Source organism: Excalfactoria chinensis, chromosome 1, assembly GCF_039878825.1.
Source record: "Excalfactoria chinensis isolate bCotChi1 chromosome 1, bCotChi1.hap2, whole genome shotgun sequence".
Taxonomy (NCBI): domain Eukaryota; kingdom Metazoa; phylum Chordata; class Aves; order Galliformes; family Phasianidae; genus Excalfactoria; species Excalfactoria chinensis.
This window is the reverse complement of record NC_092825.1, coordinates 84,949,936-84,969,897: the sequence shown is the minus strand read 5'-3', so window position 1 is coordinate 84,969,897 and position 19,962 is coordinate 84,949,936. Positions and strand designations below refer to the sequence as shown.

At 38.0% G+C, this 19,962-nt stretch overlaps 1 protein-coding gene across 3 annotated transcripts in view; it reads right to left on the bottom strand.

Moving 5' to 3' along the window:
- The window catches only part of EPHA3 (EPH receptor A3), a 216,222-nt gene that overhangs the window by 40,500 nt on the left and 155,760 nt on the right, over positions 1–19,962 (bottom strand). For 2 of the 3 annotated variants that reach the window (XM_072346829.1, XM_072346843.1), the window contains 5 exons: positions 15,841–15,965; positions 9,073–9,235; positions 6,602–6,704; positions 6,079–6,146; positions 1,731–1,856 (listed from right to left, as the gene is read on the bottom strand). In XM_072346829.1, coding sequence (XP_072202930.1) covers positions 1,731–1,856; positions 6,079–6,146; positions 6,602–6,704; positions 9,073–9,235; positions 15,841–15,965 — 585 coding nt within the window. The remainder of the gene's footprint in view (positions 1–1,730; positions 1,857–6,078; positions 6,147–6,601; positions 6,705–9,072; positions 9,236–15,840; positions 15,966–19,962) is intronic. The other variant, XM_072346837.1, reaches the window with a different exon arrangement.

The window sequence follows — 19,962 nt, the reverse complement described above, 5'->3', positions numbered from 1 at the left end:
TGCATAAAGTGTTTACATCTCCATTCCCTCTCCCCTTCTCCATCTCTTTTACTTCCTATTGGCATCTTTCAGGACTGTTAATAGGAATGCTAAATGCTAAATTTAATGCCATATGTAGTGTTTAAGCTGCATGAATCTGAGTCATGGCCTCATAATCAATACAATAGTGAAGCCCAGCTTCAATGCAGAAGACCTGTAGGTTTTGATGTTGAACCTGCTGTCACCTTCACTGGAGTGGAACAGAGCAAAGAGACTTATTTTTAAACCACCTGTCTGTTCTAAGACATTTAATGCACGATTTTTTGGGCTTCTCTGAAAGGCATTCCTCCATTTACAGACCTCATACTTGGCCAATTTTGGTTTATTTCTCCTTCTCATGTGCACTTTTAATTACAGAGATATCCAAACAATGAGCCATACAGTATGACATTTCACTGTTTCTTAGAATTTGCTCTCTAGATTCATAAAGTCCAGACAACCCAAGTTAAAAATGCTTGAGAATGAAGGCTCCTTAAAGTCTTGTAAAGTAACATACTACACTTGGACTCAGCTTTTCAATAACCCCCTCCTCCTCTATTGACATTCTCTATTATGTATAGTAGCAAAGCTTTGGTGCCTTTACTGAAGATGATGGAGAACAGTGCACTCTTGTGGGACAAAAATAAAACCAAGATGAAACAAGAATCCTACCTTTTCAGAAGATAACCTAAATTCATACAAGCAGCTGAGTAGCTGCAATATAAAGGAATTAATAGTGTTTCCTTTTACTGGGCTATTCAGGAGGTGCACTGAGCATAGCAGCATTGTTCCGCATCTTTTCCCAAATGAAAATCTTTTGCTGTACACTAGAAGTCTGTTTCTCTCACATCTCATGATTTTAATTCAAATAGTAAATGTAGAGAGAAGTCAAAAAAGAAAAAAAATCAATAATAAAAGAACTAGTAATTTTCAAAGGATTAAAAATCAATAGTCTTTCTCTCATAAATGCTTTAATACAGCAGAAAGCTAACACTTCATGATCATCTGACTCAATGAGACAATCTACTACTTCACTTCAAGGATCAAGAACGCATCCTATCAAGAGCTTCATGCTGCACAGCAACATGGACAACTCAGTGTGATGAGACTTTCTGCTATCTGTCTCCCCTGCTACAAAATCTGCTCATTTTGACAGTTTGCTTTCAGTAAACCCAACAATCTACAGCATCCGTATCCTTCAGACAATTGGTTATCAGATATACTATCCTTTCCTCCTAAATCAATAATTCAAATCCAAAGCAGTGTCCAAAATCAATCTAATAGCCAAAGGTCACTGCATTCTGATGGATGTGTGGTGACTGGTATGAAATGAGTTTGGGCTTTCACTCAAAGCGTGATAGTCACCATTCCTTTTAAGGAAAATACAGAAAGTGTCTTCACAGTTGATACCATTTCTATCCTGACTGATTTTAAAGAGAAACACACAAGTGAGGCTGAAGTCTTTCTTTACTCCTATGAGTGCTATGTCCAAGTGTGGGCTGTGGGGTGTCATTTGAAAAACAATCCTATTATCTGCTGTATTCAGGAAGCAAATAGATATGTGTGCCACTAACCACCCATACGTACTGAAGTCATCTCTAAATATGATCCAGGAATTTGCAAACCTATGAAGATTTCCTTTCCATTCACAAGTATAAAGTCAAAGATGCAAAACAGTACATACGATAAAAAGATACTGTAGTAGTCATTACCTGCTCCAACAACTTTATCAATTGATATATTAGAAGCATCTAGTTCCTTGGCAAATTCATGTACAGCTTGATTGGGATCTTCGTACGTATGCGGATCCACATAAGTTCTCAGGCCTGGGAGTTTTACTGTATGAAAGCAAATTCAGAGAGAAAATGTTACTTGGACTTAATTAATCTGTCCAAGAAAAGCAAATAAGATAACAAAAATATTATCAATAGAAAAAAATTACTATACAAGCAATAGAAGAAAATTACTATACAAGTACATTGCTTCTTCAAATCAAAAAGCTTTTGACAAATCTCCAGGAATCTTAAGACAGAGTGAAACAAGAGACACTCATGTAGTTATCACACAGAAGTTTGAAAAGCATTGCACTTGCCATATTTTACCAGTTTTCAAACATTAAAATAGTCCCTGACCCTTTTGGCTTGCTTCGTTTAGATGCTGCTTCATATTGTTCCTTACAAGTTAACGAGACCTGGAATTAATGGTTGATGTCACAGTAAACATGAAAAATTCTTAGGAATATACTAACTAGAGCACTTACATTCAACCTGTTTAACTTCTGATTCCTCTAGCAAGATATATAAGAAAAAGAAACTCATATAAATAAATGCACACCTCTTCCTACCCCTTCTGTTACAAATACACAGGATAGAAGCCAGTCATTCTTAGCATTACAGTTTGGATCTAGTGCTGAGTTACCACTAATACCTACACTGTATTTTGTTTCTTTGTACAGTCTGTTGGCCAAGCTTTCCTCTGCTTGACTGAATCAAGCACTAATTCAAATGACTGTATGATTTTAAAGCCAGTTTCAAGCTGTTCACAACAGGTAATCCAGCAGCTAGATTGGGGAACATAGTATCATTTCCAAAATTTCTCTCCATGAAGATGCAGAAGCATTTCTCCTTCCCAGCTTAAGGCCATGCTTGTATTCATACTCAGATACTTGTGTCTCTCTCTCCATATTCATTTTAGAATACGAAGACATTCTCTATCAAAAAGCAAAACAGCCAGTACATCCAGCTTGATGTTTGCTGCTTCTAACACAAAACCTGAGCTCCTGAACACATATTTCAATCGTTTCAGTAATGTAAAAGATGTAATAGATATTAACTATTGCTTTAATCTACCCAGGAATAGCACTTCCCGCATGGTATTATTCTACTGCATCCAATTGTTTACTGCTAGCATAGTTAAACACATTTCATTGTGGTTAGGTAGATGGGAAAAAGTGCCTTTGCACCATTAGTTAGAACTTGCCATTGTTTTGTCATACAATCCCAATGGTATGTGAAAAAATATATATATCGATTTTATGGAGATTTATTGGCCTCAGAATTGACAAAGAAATGATGAAACCAAGTTCCCAAACTAATTGGCTAGAAAACAATGCAAACTAAGAGCCACTCTCTTAACAGAAGGGCTGCGTATGTGCAGCATTAAATGCCGAGTGTGTTTCCTTCAAGAGACTGATGATTACAGAATTACTTGCAAGTAAAACAAAAAGTAATTGGCTGTATATTGCTGTTGGTTAAAAATCTTGTAAATGCTCCTTTCCGTCCATGCTGAATGTACATTACAGGCTCTCTCATACCCTCAATAAAAATAACAACAATTAAAAGCTTCTGCTCTGAGGGGATTTTGGCTGCAGATTTTTAATGCTGACCCTAGAGGTTCCCAAGATCAGGTGATGGTGCCTGCAAGGAGAATAATCCCTTCACACCAATAATTAAGGGCAGCTTGTATAGTAACTGGGTTCTGTCATGAAAAACAGATAATAAACACATACACATGTGTTAAGCTGTACTACTTTACAGCTCATTCTGTGCAAACATAATAATTTACATTTTCATTTTACCAGCATGAATTGCCCTAAGGGTAGCAAAAAAATAAAAAAGGTCTAGCCAAAGAAGGCAAAGGGAGAGGATCTGAGGAGGTGAAACACATTTTTGCTCCTTTGAAGTAATATTATAGGATTTGTAATAAGGCTGCAGGGAATAGCTCATGGCTGGTGCCTTTTTAAAAGTAATTCAGAATAAACTGATTGAAATAAACCAGCTGCTCTATTTGAGATGCTGAAACTTTACAACAGCCAGGGAAGTTACTTTACCCTTTTCTAGTTCACAGGAGCTATTTTCTTATTCTTTGAGTAGGACTCAAGTTTAGTAGAATACTAAAGTTTCATCAGCCACAGGTGCAGATACGTACAAATCCTAACATATTAATAACTGCAAAATCAGTAAATAATTTTCAAGAATTTCTAACAGAAACATCAAATTCATGATCATTTCTGTTCTGACTACATCGTGGATCAGCATGGCATGCCTCAGAAAGCAGTACATAAATATCTAAAGCCAAATTAAAAGCAATTTAATCCACAGGAATTTAACTGCATTGACATGTTTAAGAATAGCGATTGCAACTTTCCATTGTGTGGGAGTAAGGAGAGAAACTCTGACCTGTTATTTGTCTGCAACACTTTTTTTACTGGCTGCTTTTATTTTATAACCTCATTAAATTTGGATGATGAAGCATTAATTCTATGGGCCACATGTACTCATATAGATTTTTTTGCAGGCTAGTTGGTTAGCTGTTGATGGGCTGCATGATGCAAACCCACTGCCACAGTTTGCACACCCCTTAACAATGCAGGGAAGGAGCACGCGTGTTTGTGGATACAGCTCTCTGGAGATAAAGAAGGGCTCCAAACTTAAGATAATAATATGAACAGTCAAAGAACAGTTACTCCATTGCCACTGGGATTAGGAAGCAGTCCTAATTTCCAACTACGGCCAGTAAATCCCTCATTAAAATGTTAATTCGATTATATTTGGTGAGGAGGTATATTTGAGAGGAGTGACATACGGATACCAATAACTTTCTTCTTGAAAACGGTACAGTGTCACTGTGTGCAAAAGGATAAGAATAGAAGGAAAGTGATTAAGTGTAAACCACATTAACCTTGCAGCATGCCAAACAATAGAAATACACAGTTCCACACGGATTATATGGTATAGCAGGGTATTTATCTGGAGTTGAAGCAGTCTTAAAAGACCCCTGCTTCTTACTAAAAGCATGCTCATTAGACATCAAATATTTAGTGGAAAAAAATGTTGCAGTGATAAAAATTTCTGAAGCCTTCTTCACTCCTCACTGGCAATTTTAAACCATCACCTTCTTCTCCCTTAAACTTCTCCAAAATTTATTTATTTCTGCTTTAAAGCGAGTATGGGCAGAACTTTGATTATGACCTAACTTTCATGATCTGAAACTCCTCTGCTTTGGTAGAGCCCTGCCAGGTTATACACCTTGCAAACTGAGGTTCAGAGAAATTGACATAGTGCAGAAGGATCTCTCCAGCCACCTGTAGCCATAGAAAGTGTCTCCTCTCTGGTAGCCACAGATCATTCCTGGGCTCAGAAAATCAACTCCTGCACCATGTATCTCCTGGATTGGACCTTGTTCCATTATGCTCCTTTCACAGGACACAGCCAAATGATCCAGGAACGATGGGCCATGTAACCTCATCAAAAATAGGTATGAAAATATATAAACTAGACAGGCTCTGGATTGGTCCTTGAGAGAAATATCAACAGTAGCCCAGATTCCTCAGGATGACAAAAATGTCTCATCGTTAACTGTTAACATTTATTTTGTGACTCGAGGACAGTAAAAGTCAGTAGAAAGGCTTTCTTCCTAGTTGTGGGTGAGACCCAGTGAAAACACTTATAACTGGAAAATCAGGGCTCTAACAAAACATTTATAAACAGAGCTAGATTAGGAAATCTTATTAATTTGGAAGACACTCATTTAGTAGTTACTCTTAATTTAAAAAACTACTCCAAATCACTTTTCAGTCTATGCTTACAATAATTCCAAACTAAATTTGTTAGGGCATCACTGTTGTTAAACAACCAGTTTTCACGGTCCCTCTAGCACTCACCAAGATTTGTTTCATTGATTTTATATTTTGCTTTGGGGAAAAAAAAAACAACTAAAAATCATTGCTTAGATGTTATACAGTGGATAAGGAGGAAGTTGAAGTCACACTCTATATTTTACTAATGCACAGCAGAATCAATATCATATTGATAAACACGTGCCTTATTTGAACACAGCAATATTTTGCTTATTACTAACCTGAACATAAATGAATAAAACTGAGATAAAGACCGTTTGTTAGGGGAAAATCTGCTTGACCACAAAAGAATAGAATTTTCTTCCCAGTTTCACCTTGGTTTAAGTGAGGTATGGCTTATTTATTTATTAACTGAAAACCATAAATTATCTAGGGGATGAAATCCACAAATCTTTAAGCATTAAAAGACTTTGATAACTTACAGTGGCCATTCCCAAAATGTAGTCTTTTCTCATCATTGCCATGTTTAGACTTCTTGTATCCGCAGAATCTACAAGCAACAGAGAAGAAAAAATGAATATAGAGAATTGTATATGTGAACTGCAGGTGGAAACAGAATTGAATGTTTTTCCTTCACAATTAAAGGCCTGTTTGAAAATTTAATGATATTTACATTCTCTCTACCCTATAGAGGCATGTTATGTTCTCAGGGAATTTGAGGAAATTGGCTAATGAGAAGATTTATTGATTTTTGACCCCTACAGTTTAATTTTACAATTGCCTAAGAATGTGTTTATAGCTTTTTTTTAACAACTGCTGCATGATTGGGGCTGTGAATGTTAGCGGGCTCATTACCAAGCAGCTCAGAGCTCTGTGGAAGCAGACAAAGGAGAAGGTGCAAACCAGCCAGGCTACTGCCTGACGATGCTCGATTTGCCACGCTCATCAAGGTCCCACGGGGAAATGGAAAAAGGAGTAAATGTGCAAAACGGAGCACAAACTAACCTCCCAATCAAGACGTACACAACAACTGTGAGGAGAATGATGGCAACTGCAGCTGAAATGGCAATCATAACAACCTGGCTATTTTCACTGGAAATGGAGAATGCTGGAAAGTTAAGACAAAAAAATATATTAATAACCACCCCATACAAAATGTTAATTAGCACAACACGATTGACCACTCATATAGGGAACAGACAGACTGAAATGTCACTATATAGTGTTTGGTTTTCTGCCAAATATTTAATCTGTTAGGTAATTTTTCATCAGACAAATAAATACAAGGGAAGTAAATGAAAGACCCTTGCCTTCTTGAAAATTTACAGTTGTTGCTTCTACTGCTGATTGTTACTCTTGCCGACTGTAGTAATAGCTGTTAAACTGATACTTACATATAAATATATACATAAGTACAAACATATGTGTATTGTGGCATTTAAACATTTTGTTACAGTCAATATGAACTTTCTCCTTGAAAAGAAATTCCAGCTTGTCAATAATCATGAACCTTACTCTCGTGTCTGTGTGATGGAAAGTGCTTTAATGAATTAGGCTTCACAATTAAGCCATACAGTATCTCTGTGAAGGCTGTGAAAAGTCTGGGCCCACAGAAGTATACGAGAAAGACTACATAAGTTAATCAGCATTCATCGGAGAAAAAGAAGGGCTCCTTTCTGCCTTGCTTTGAACACTTCTCTTGCACTGCCTAAGGCAGGTGCTTGGGTACTGCCATGTAACAACAGGACATCTTTGGATCTTAAGTACGATTACCCATATAGTCGTCACCATTCTAAGGACCCTTCTAACTCAAACCATCTTCAGCAGACACTTACTGATCTTCATCAAGTAGAGCAGATTTAGGTTCCTAACCACAACGTTTCACGTTAGCTGTCCAAAGTGAGCTTAAAGACAGACCTCCTGCTCCCCACAAACTGGGCAGTTAGTCTATATGACTGCCTGGAAGAAGCCTCCACCTATTACATGCCTACAAGTGTTCTTATGTCGTTATGACAATAGGAATCAAGTAATGTGATCCAGTGTTTATCTGTATAATCTGCACGCTCTTTATGCTATCTTTTTTCACCTTCCACATTTTTGGTAATCTACTGTTTGTTCCTTTTTTAACTTCTTTTTTATTTAAAAATTACTTTGCAGAGAAAACTCATCAGTTTCCAAGTTACAAAATCTTTTACCATCATAACTATTCTTTTCTCCTTTCTGTACTACTCCGTTCAAACCTGAGTTTCATCCATTATGCCAAAGATGCATGTACACCTTCACAGTAATTTGCAATAGTTTTTGTTTTGTTTTTTCTTTAAATAGAGAGCTCATTTGATTTCCAAAATGCTGAAGCTGGGAAGGATCAAGTGGGAATGAAGTACTTAACATACCTCAGAAATGCATAGACGCTGCATACATAGATAGATAAAGAACACTGGATTTACCTGCAGTACTCTTCTTGGTAAGAGTTTGTTATTTTAGCAGAATATTTCTCACATCATGGGTTCTCAATCATTATAATGAGTACATGAATAAACCTTATGAGCCCATAGCAGAATTACAGTCTTGAATTGTTTTACAACTCTGAACAGCAGGTAAAAGTCTGTTATTTCCTTGCCTTCTAAGCAGTCTTTAATTACACAGCACCAGGCTACATCAGTAAGTGGTTAACTGAACTAAGGTGGACTTTCTGGTATATTAAGCTACTTTCACCTTCAAGCAAATAAAAGGTCTAATTTAGTATGTAGTACCAAGAGGTGAGAACATAATATTTAGGATGATGAGCTCCATTAGTCTCACTGATGTAAGAACAGAACTTGTAAATAATACTGACAAGGTCATCAGGTAAGCAAGTAAGTGTTATTACCTGTGCATTAGAGAAGAGAAAAAGGCAAGTAAATAACTTCTCTGGGAAGTTATTTCAGAAATCTAGTGACAGAGGGAAGGGAGTCAAGAGTTCAGATTCCCTTACCAGTTATTTAACTGAGCCACCACCTTGCTGGCCAGTGGGCATTAGTTTCACCTCAAGGCTGTATAGGAAACATCAGCTCTGCTCTGCAGAAACGTGGAAAATTACATTTTGACCCCCAGGAGTAACAGGCTTACATAATATTAACTCCTTTGGGGCATGGTGTTTAAAGTCCACAGGATTCATGCCACAAGCTGTGAACGTGGAAATGTACCAGGCCCTCTCTTGGTATGAGCTGCAGTCAAGCAAGATATTGATTCTGGCACTAGGCAGTGTAGGGTATGCAATGCAAGAAAATAACCTGTGGTATTCCTGTACATTCTTTAAAATGCATTTCAATTTTAATGATAAAACATAAAAGTTATATAGTAGTGTTATCCAGAAAGACACATAATAAATAGTAATGAATTGCATTTACTAAACTAGAAGGGGAATGAAAACAGCCACTCACATCAGTCAGAAATTGCCCAAGTAATCAATTTAAACCATTTGAACGAATACATACAATCTGGACTGGTTTCAAATTCAAACTTGCGGCTGCTTGTCCCATATCCAGCTGCAGTTCGGGCTCGAATTTGGAAGACGTAGGTGGTATCAGGTTTGAGGCCGCTGATGGTAACATTAGTGCTTTTGGCTCTCAGAATAGTGTAGCTTGTCTCTTGTTCCTGCTTTTGGGAAAAGAAATTATCAGATTAAAACCACACCCTAAGAAAAAGAAGCAAGAGGTATTTGGTATAAAATGACTACAAATCACCTGGAAAGCAGAGGCACATTGAATATTTATAGCCTGACAAATGCCTGCACAGCCATTCATTTTCAATCAACTAAAAATCTGTTGATTAGTAAGAAATCTAAATCATTAGAGCTCCTACATCCTTGCACTGTAAATCAAGTAGTAGACATGCTGAGTGTACAACATTTCATTAAATGGCTTTGTACCACTTTGTCCATAGCCTGTAATACAACAAGAAAAATGAAGACTACAGTTTTATTTAAAAACCATAAAACAGATTTGCCTACTGTACTGAATTGGAAGTTGTAACAGGCCAATTTAGAGCTTTTAGGGCCCTGCAGAGCTATTGCAGGACTTGGTTTTTACTGCCTCGTGTTTTACAAGATAGCATGTATCCTTATAACAGTCAGAATAGCAGCCTGTTCAGACTCCTTACCCCAGCTCTATGAACAGGCTAATATAACCAAGTTTACTACTATGCCATAAAAACTATGAGCCTGATGCGTCAGGCCTCATTTGGGCAAAACCCCACTGAACTTGTTCTTGAATGAGTCTAGGGCTTTAGTGGCCAGGAAGGACATGTATGCCTACCCTTTATTGCTTTTTGCTAAAGAACAAGGAGTGCGTCCAGTACAGATGATATCCTAACAAGCATGCTCTGCTTCAGTAGGCACATATTTCTGACATACAGACTTTTAGTGTAAAATAAAAAATAGACTACTTCGTAATTCGGTAATTTTTGATACCTTGTATACTGTGCAAAAAGCTAGTTCTGATAAAAGCATGTCTCAGTCTCAGTCTAAGCATAGCTTAAAATCTTAAGCATTCATTTGGGGCCAGAGGTATTGCTTATTTTACTACCATCATCCTGTACCAAAAAAAGCATTTTTGGCTTTCTAAAAATGGCAGCTGGAAGTGCCTCAGAGAAAGCCTTGGACTGTATCCATGTGTGGGGAACTGCAAAAAATGTCAGGTACTTCAGCTCGCAATGATGAACTTCTCTATTTTGGAGGTGGGGGGGATTTCATCTGCTGCCCATTTACTTTGAAATAATACACTCAAATCACTGAGTTATGCCTTGTTGAGAGTGAAATGTAAGTTGGGGTAATGCATGCTGATTGCAAAGAATCTCACCTAATTCCCGCCACATTTTATAGTACTATATTAGCTGGCAAGTTAGTGGGCTTTTAATTTCACCAGTGATGTACGGAGTCCTGAGAGAGGCTGGAAAACACTTCATACAGTCTGACTGCCAAAGGCAGCTCTTCTTGTGAGCAGTTCAAGTGACTGGAACTGTTTTAGCCTGTTTGCTTTACAGTGCTGTCCAGAGCAAGAGAATTAGATCTATGCAAAGTTAGTAGATTGGTAGCAGAAACCATTCTCTTCAATGCTGTCAAAGTCTAACAACTGACCTATCATTGGTAATCTTTGATATGGATAGAAACAGGGAAGTTTACATCACAGTTCAGGAAATTAAGATTGCCAGAATCTGTATGTAATATTTAACATAATGTACATTCACACTGGAAAAGATAATAATTAAAAAAAAAAAAAAAGCTAAGCCTCTGTCTATAGGTTATTTTCCAGAACCACAATTTAAAATAGGATAAGCTGGACCTATTCTTCAAAGATTGTCAATAAAAATGCTTATCGTGATCTAGTTTCCTTGCAATGTAAGCATAAAAAGGAATTGCTTTTTCTTATGGCTTTCTGACGTATCTCTGAAAAAGTTTTCTGTTATAAATTCCAGGGAGAAAATTTCTAGGAAGACATTCTAAGAAGCTAACAGGTTTGCCTAAAATACGTATTTTCTAACCAACAAAGAACTAGTACTGCAATTTACAAGTTTTCCTTATCTCATCATTTAGCTGAAAGTAGGCAGCCGTTTTAATTTCAAAGACATCATAATCTTGTCTCTAAAACACACAATCTTCTGTGTATGCTATGACTGGGCATTCATTTTGATCTCACTTCAGGCTCTTTTTCTGAAATGCAAACATTTCCTTCTTGCTCAGATACATATGTGCAAGAGAGAATATAGTCATGGCCCTGTCTGCTAATAGTCCACAGTGGAACTTGCAAAATAAATGTTTAAAACAACGGTATGGAGGATGTCACGATATCTTAGTTTATGGCAAACTTTTTACACACATATTTTGAAAGTCATTTTTTATGTTAATAGTAATCAAATCACTGAAACACCACATAAAAGCCCAAGTTTATCTTTCCTGGGGATAAAGTAAAACTTCAGAGATACAGCGCTAGAGCTGCCATGAGCAGAAGGGATATACAGAGGGGAGAGTCGCTCTTTGCCAAGCAGAATTTTAATCAAACTCTCTGATGATAAATTTGAACTGGGATGCAGAAAGAATATTCCTCGTGATCTACATGGTTTACTAGACACAATCTTTACTGGGAAGTAAATCCCACTACTGTTAGTGTCTCAGATGCAAATGAAATTTTATAATTACAAACCACGTTTTACGAAAGACATTTTTTGTATCCATTTAACATTTATGGTGGCTGAGCTAGTGAGAGTGAAAAGTACGTCCATTTTTTCAGATAAGGACACTGAATGTTTACACTGCACCAGGAAGAACATTTTCTCCGTTGGTGGCATGCAGTCAGTAGAGGCCGAACCTGGGCTGCACATCTTCAGGAGGTTCTCTGGCTTCCAGCACTGCCTCCCCTCACTGTTGGCAACAGCTGTCAGTATGACAGCTTCCACGAACCTCATGGAGTGTACATGGCCTGCCCTTAAAACCCTAACAGGAGTTTAAAAGCAGCTGAGTTAATTTGCATTTAATTTACTTTTCCAGCCTCAGAAAAAGCACAAACTGGATATAATGTTCTATTTGTTTGTTTTAACCAGTCTACTGAGCACATTATTTCAGTGGTGGGAAAAGTAAATCTATTTTAGTAATGTAAGGCTGCAATTAGAGTTCACTCATCATTTGGAGCATCATTTCACTCTAAAAAAGAGTGTGGGATTTATCAAAATTTTTACCTACATATTTAAATGAAGCAATTAATAATTTTCATGTGGTATTTTGCCCTTGCATGACAAAATACACCTTCCAGAGAACTTAGGTGTGCAAGGACAACAATGAAAAAAAAACATAGCTGTTGGTGCAAGAAAAAAACTCCTGATTATTGCTATATGAGCGCTTTGTCAGCTGAGACTCCTAAAACCCAGAACAGCATTATAAATGAACAGACTAAAGTGGGGTGTCATTCTGTACTGCTAACATCCCATAAAATATTATGCCTTGCAATAAAGTAAATGCCTAGATGTGTCATATGGCATTCATTTTTACATCTGAAAGAGGAATTTATTTCTTTTAAATGCTTGAAATAAACAGGAACTGGTCAAATAGCCTCACAACCAAGCTCTATAGATTTTTAAAGGAAATAAAATTCTATTTTGAACAGGAAATCTGAAGACCTGTCACTTCCAGTTCATAATGTTATACTTAATACCTCCATAAGTTCATTTCAAAATAGTCTCCCACAGCTGCAAATCCTGATTTCTATAGAAATACCATAAGAAGCTCTATTATTTCTCGGTTACACGAGTGAAATCACACATGATAAAAACTGAAAAGGTTAATTATATATTATTATATATGTTATAATTGATAAAAATTAATATTTTTCACAGACTTGATGCCGATAATGCATTAGAAAAGCTACACAGTATCATCACTTAGATATAAGTTCTGTTTCTAATCCAAATCTATTGTAACATCCTAAATATCAGTAACATTCAGTTGCCCCAAAATGTCACCTATTCTTCAAGATAAATGACAGAATTGGACTGACTTGCAATAACCTATTAATACTGTGTATATTAATTTCTGAGAGGTATTGTGAGCAAAAGCAAGCAGGAGGGAAAAGAACGGCTCAACATAAATCATCATCCAGCGATCACGTATGACTTGTCAGGAGAAATACCCAGATTGCTGACTCCGGAGGGTTTATTTCTTCGTAGCTGTCACTTAGCAGCAGTGCGTTTTGATGAGCATGGCCAAGATGATTTTAAAAGGAGTGGGCCAATTTAAAAAGCAAGCTCTCTTTTCAAAAGAGGAGAGAGAAGGGGACAGCTTCGCTATCTCAGACTGAAAAGCGACATCCCCCCAGTATGTCTGAAGGAGAAGCAAAGGGTCACCACCCAGCACTGCCTGGCCTGGCCCCTAGGAAAGTTTAACATCTCTAGAGTAGGAGCTTTCAACCTGTTCCAATTTGCAGACTTGCAAAGGGCAATGGATTGAAACCTCCTGACAATGGACTTGCTTTTCTTCATTACCTTTCATAAACCCCAAGGAACAGGCTGCCGAATCCCCGAGGGACTACAGACCACACATTAAAAACACCAGTGTCAGAAGGTTGTTTTTTAAAAAAAAATCCCTTTGCTCTGGATAGTCTGGCTCCTATTGTTAAGCAATTGGCTCTTTGGTTTAAGAAAGCTGTCTGGTGCCTATGAACTCTTGATCACAGACTTCAAAGGGAAGAAACACATGTGCACAATCAGCTCATAAGACTGGTTGTCTCATGAAGCTGTCTTGTGACAGCCAGTTGCTCCACAAAGACTGGATATACACAGTTTGAATAGCAGCCACGTGCCTGGACTGTGTGTATCCTTGTACTGGAGGATGATCATTTACATGAATTTAAAAAAGCCAATTTCACTGCAGAATGATAATCAAAACAGTGAGAAAAAAATAACACAAATACACAAGTACAGCGTGACAGTCATTTAATTACATTGAATTAAATGCTCACAAGCAGAAAAAAACTATCTCCCTTTGGAACAGCTCAAACCAAATCTGATGCCATGGCAAACACCACCTAAGCAGCACAACACACACCCCATGGGACTAGATAGCTGCCCAGATAAAGACTTGTGCCTGGAAAGGCTGGAGGTGGAGCTGCCAGGGACAAGTCCTAAATGAAATGCAGGTTAATCACACAGGCAAATAACCTGTGCACAACAGAGTGCAGTTCTGGGATCTTTCAGACCCAGGCTCTATGAAGTATGTAGCTCTTCCAAACCTTGCTAAAAGGCAGCACCTGTGAGTTTTGTTCCAAAGACTGAATTTAAGAGAGCTTAGTAATTCTGCATGCTTTTACTGCTGAGGATGTACATTTACAGACTGCCTATGTATAAGCTAGTTCTCTTTTTCTAATCCTCAAGCCCAGCACATAAACTTGATCTTCCTCCCATTGAAATTAACAGAAAAAAACCCCACAAAGCTAACATCTGGAGGCTACTGCACTTGAAGGTGCGACTGAACCAAGATGTTATAGATGCTTTTTGTTTATCCTTTTATGAGTAATGTTACATTTTTAGAGTTTTACTGAGTCTGTCAATCAATCTAAAAATGGCCAATACCATTCTTCACAATCTTTGCATAAATTCATAGTCTTTTCAACTCTACCAGTAAGGTTTATTAAAAACAAAACCATTAGGTTATACAGATTTACTAAATAAAAATGTTTATATGATGTAGTAATCTACAGCATAAGTTCAACAAAATGCCAACACAGGGCAGAACATCTTTAACGACAGACCCTCTTTGTTTTATCTAACCCAGTGTATAAAGAATTCAGATGTTCACGAAAAGTGGGAACTTCAGCAGTGCAAAGTAGTCACTAAAAGCCTAGTCCATCTCTTTCCAAATCACCTTTGTACCAGAGGGAAGCACTAATGCAAGGATGACAAATTACTCTATGAATAATACTCTAATAATGAATAATACTCTAAACATAAGTGAACTTTGTGCCATTCTGGGCTCCTTTGTTCAGTTCTGAGCTCAGTTCAAGAAAGACAGGGAACTTCTGGAAAGAATCCAGCAGAAAGCCACAAAGATGATGAGGGCCCTGGAGCATCTCCTGTACAAGGAAAGGCTGAGATACTTGGGACTGTTCAGCTTGGAGAAGAGAAGCCTGAGAAGGGATCTTATCAACATTTATAAGTATCTGAAGGGCAGAAGTCAAGTGGATGGGGCTGAGCTCTTTTCAGTGGTGCCCAACGACAGGACAAGGGGCAATGGGCACAAACTAGAACACAGGAAATTCCATCTGAACATGAGAAAAAACTTTACAGTGAGGGTAACAGAGCCCTGGAACAGGCTGCTCAGAGAGGTTGTGGAGACTCCTTCTCTGGAGATATTCCAGACCTATCTGGATGCTCTCCTGTGTGACATGCTATAAGGAACTTGCTTTAGCAGGGGAGGTCAGATCTGATGATCTCCAGGGGTCCCTTCCAATCCCTATTATTCTGTAATTTTGTCCATAACTAAAATTGCTGTTGCCAGTTCTTTCTACTCTCTTGAAAATATCAGTGGAGAAAATCCCATTAACAAATCCTAGATTTGCATTTAATATTCTAAAATCCCTCTCCCACCCCCATTCCACACACTCTGTTGTGGCACGCAGTGAATTAGTAAGGGTGTCTGGACCATTAACATGCACAAGACATAATAACTTCATTACCACATTACCAGCGTGAAAGCCCCCCCCTTCAGAGTTCCTTCCCACCTTTTCATAGTATTTGACCTCGTAGTCCAAGATGATTCCATTTGGGTGCTCAGGTTCCTGCCAAGACAGAGACACGCTGTTCCTGGATGTCCGGTCTTTCCTTATCACTGTGATGGGGGATGGTGCTGTAGAAAGGGGAGAGATGAAGGGAACAGGGAGAAGAGAAAAGCAAACTGGGTTTATCTCCATTCCAATCCTTGGCAAAGAGAACTGTTTCCATTTAAAAGACTCATGAACATAGGTCTGGACTTGTATCAACATTCAGCAGCTGGATTATTGTCCTGGTACACATGCCTTACAGCACGCTGGCCTCAAGGAAAATGAGCTGAGATTTGCTGTTAGACTAGTGGCAAGGCAGCAGATGGTTTCAATCTGCTACTACAGTGTAAGCAGTGAAATGCATCTGATGTACTGAAAAAGAGAACAAAACAACAATACTACCTATTTTTTTAACAATACCTAAGTATTATTATTTCAAGACTGCAGAACCCTGATCCTGCTTTCATACTCAACTGTAACACAGTCCTTGGATGCGCAACATACTTCTAGTAACTACCAGCAGCTTCCTGCAGACATGACTTGGTAAGTTCTCCAGATACAAATTGCTCCCAAATACGTTTTTCCTATATCCCATTGCTATGAAAATGAAATTTGAAGAAAAAAATACCTTAACTGCAGAACAACCTCATTTCTGATCCACGTTGATTGTGGTTAGGCATGACAATTGTTTGCATGCCACAGACTCACCCACCACCCAAAACTATAAACATCATGGAAAAAAATCATAATTACCTAAGATCCTTTAACATGGGTTCTTCTCCAGACCACCCAGCTTTTTGGGTTGCTCCAAGCCATAGGCTTCCTAGACTGTCTGAGAGCTATGTAAGCTCTTTATTTTTTTTTTCCACTTGTTTTCACTTGGTTTCCCACTTCAAATGCCTCTCTTCCATGGTTTTGGCCAACATTCATCAGATGATAACTTATAGATCACACATTAAAGGTTGTAACTGTCATTTTTTATAAAAAACCTTTTACAAACAAACAGCCTTTTATCTTACCACGTAAAACAGATGTGTTTATAAGTTCACATTGTGCTATCCTAATAAAAAGGCTGTAGTTGATCTAAACAATTTAATTTCAGCTGAATCCTATGAAGTTTTATTGCTCATATAAAACTGGTTGCACTTCACAGGCATTACATATTTGCATGCACTACCCAATGTCCTTTGTGTCCACGTTTTCCTTCCCAAAATAGATCAATAGGTCTTTCAAGAGCCAGGGGATAAAAAATACAAAAAAAAAAGAGCTTTAATTAAAACTATTAACAATTTTTGGAAAATCCATGCTGTGTTTAGTTTTGATAAAATTCCATTGAAAATGTACCTTCTACTCTTGCACTGTAACCTAAATGTTGATAGCTTCCTTTAACTGAGCAGAGCATCTAGAGAGCTGCATCCACTCACGCAAGCATTTGTATGTATGCACTTTCACATCACTTCAGAACTGAAACTCATTCTCTGGACAGTGCTTTTACATATCACGTGGTTCACAAGACTAAAATGTTGCAAAACTCCCTTTTGCTTCCCTGGCAGGAAGAACTTATCTTGAATTTCAATTATTTAAGTCATATTTTTTTTTATTTTTTTTAAGTGCAGGGGAAAAGAGTCTCTTGATTTTATTTGGTCTCACCAGATCCATGCTGGTTGAAGAGCTGCAAAGCACTTGCACAAAGAATACAGGACCAGCTTCTAATGAACATCCTCCAGCAGTTCTACTTGGATTGCACCCAGGCACGAATCAGTGCTGAAGCCAAAATGCAAGGGGTGAGTTGGTTGGGCTTCTCTGCCATAGCCAGCTCCATGCTAACTCGTAGACCCATGTCTGCTGCTCTCATGCTCTTGTAAGTCATTTTTAAGTCTTCCTTTTAAGCCAAGCTATTCATCTATTTTTGTGTTTGAACAGAGTGCCAAGCCTCGTATCCCAGCTGGTAACACTTCCCATTAAGGTAACGTTAATACAGATTTTATGAATAATTAATATATGATTAAAAGAAATGGCTTTTCCCCTAATAAATTACAGTAATTTGGGCTGTAATGCCTTCTCAGTGCAAGCAGGAATATTCTTATAAGTGCCAATACAGATGTGCCTTAAAAAAAACTTTCACGGTATTAATTATTTTAAGCTAATTTATACACATCTTTGCAGATGCTACCAGTAACTTATCTCACAGCAGCTCACTAGAAAAGCGTCTGCTCTACAGTAATCAATAACATTATAAAAGATTCATATACCTCTCCTGATCCCAAAGCTGCTTAGAAATTGCACACATGCAGTGTCTGAAAGAGACAGCATCCCAGGGCATGGGAGGGTGGAGGAGAGACTGATGATCCCAGAGAACAAAAAGTTTCAGGGACCTTCAATCCCATGCACAGAGCACATCTGGTTTCTGCAGCACAGTGATGAACTCTGCCAGCTGCTGAACCATTGAGCTATGGAAATTAGATACATAAATCCATACATTAAAAAAAATAAAATAAAATAAAATTACATACATATCCAAATCTCTTTAAAACAATATTTTAACAACGTGTGTTACAGAGCTTACCTAATTTTAAATAAGCTTCAGTGTACAAAGGAAAGGTTTCTTCAAATGTTCTTGTGGTTGACTACCTACTTTTAGAGGACATATCATTTTATTCAGAGAGAAAGATACTTTTTGTAATTTAATAATAATTTCCTAACAACCTTGTATATTTTCTTTCCTTCATCTTACTATATTATTATCTATTATCTTATCTTACACGCTACCTGAACATTTTCATTTTGAAGCACATGTGATTTGAAAAATAAATAACCAACATCTGGGAATGAGTTTCATCATTTTCCTGCTGTTCCCAACACCTGTGAGTGCACACTGGACTTCACATGCAATAGTTGACTATAGTCAACCCTTTGTATGTCATTGTTGTAGGAAACAGAGATTCAGAAAGGATAGCCTTCACAGGAACCTCTCCCAGCAGCCAGCCTGGCCTTTGCCACACCAGGCTCTGCTGCAAGGTGAGATAGATGTGACCTGGCTCTACTACAGCACCTGCTGCCTTGCACAACCCATGTCTCTGTCTATATCTACTGAAGTTTTTCTTTTGTCCACGTCTAGCTCTAACTCCTCCACATCAGGTCAAGAGAGGAACCATGTGCCAATTATTCTCTGGTTTGACCAAGATGAGAGAGAATGCAAAAATGGTGCAAGCTTCCTTTGCTGGTCTGAAGAATCTGAACTGTTTAAATCTCAATGCAAACATTCTTTTTTTGTTTTTATTTTTTTGCTGTATTCATTGAATAGACATGTTTGAAAGTGTTAGAAGTCCTCAACCCCAACATAAGAAAACATCATTTTCAGATGAATCTTAAGATTACGCTTAGATCTACAGCAATGAATGGATTTAATATGCAGTAAAAGTGAAGGAAACCTCTACTTATGTATTGCCCTGCATGAAAATAGTCACGAGCCAGTACAAATGCCTTTCACAGAATCACAGAATGACCTGGGTTGGAAGGGACCTCAAGGATCATGAAGTTCCAACCCCCCTGCCTGGCAGGGCCACCAAACTTCCAAACTTCCAGATTTACTCGACCAGGCTGCCCAGGGCCCCATCCAACCTGGACTTGAACACCTCCAAGTACGGGGCATTCACAACCTCCCTGAGCAGCCTGTTCCAAGACCTCATCACTCTCCTAGTACAGAATTTCCCCCTAACAACCAACCTAAATCTACCCTCTTTTAACTTAAATCCATTTCCCCTTGTCTTGGTATTATCAGCCCTTTTGAAGAGTTTACTCCCCCCATTTCAAGCCTGGGATGCATCTAAGAAGAATGACTTGATGTTTGGACAACGGAAACAACTATTTTTTGTACACATCCCTACAATACAATGCAAAACAACCAACCAACACCATATGAACACTGTCCTAAGAAAGTATCTTTTGAAATATAGTTATTTTCATAGTTCTTTCGTTCTTTCCCCTCCAGTACTTGAATGTATCCTGCAAAGCAGAAATAGACTACCACCCATCAATCAGAACTTTTTTAATCTCAGAGCAACCATTTCCCATTTCTGGTCT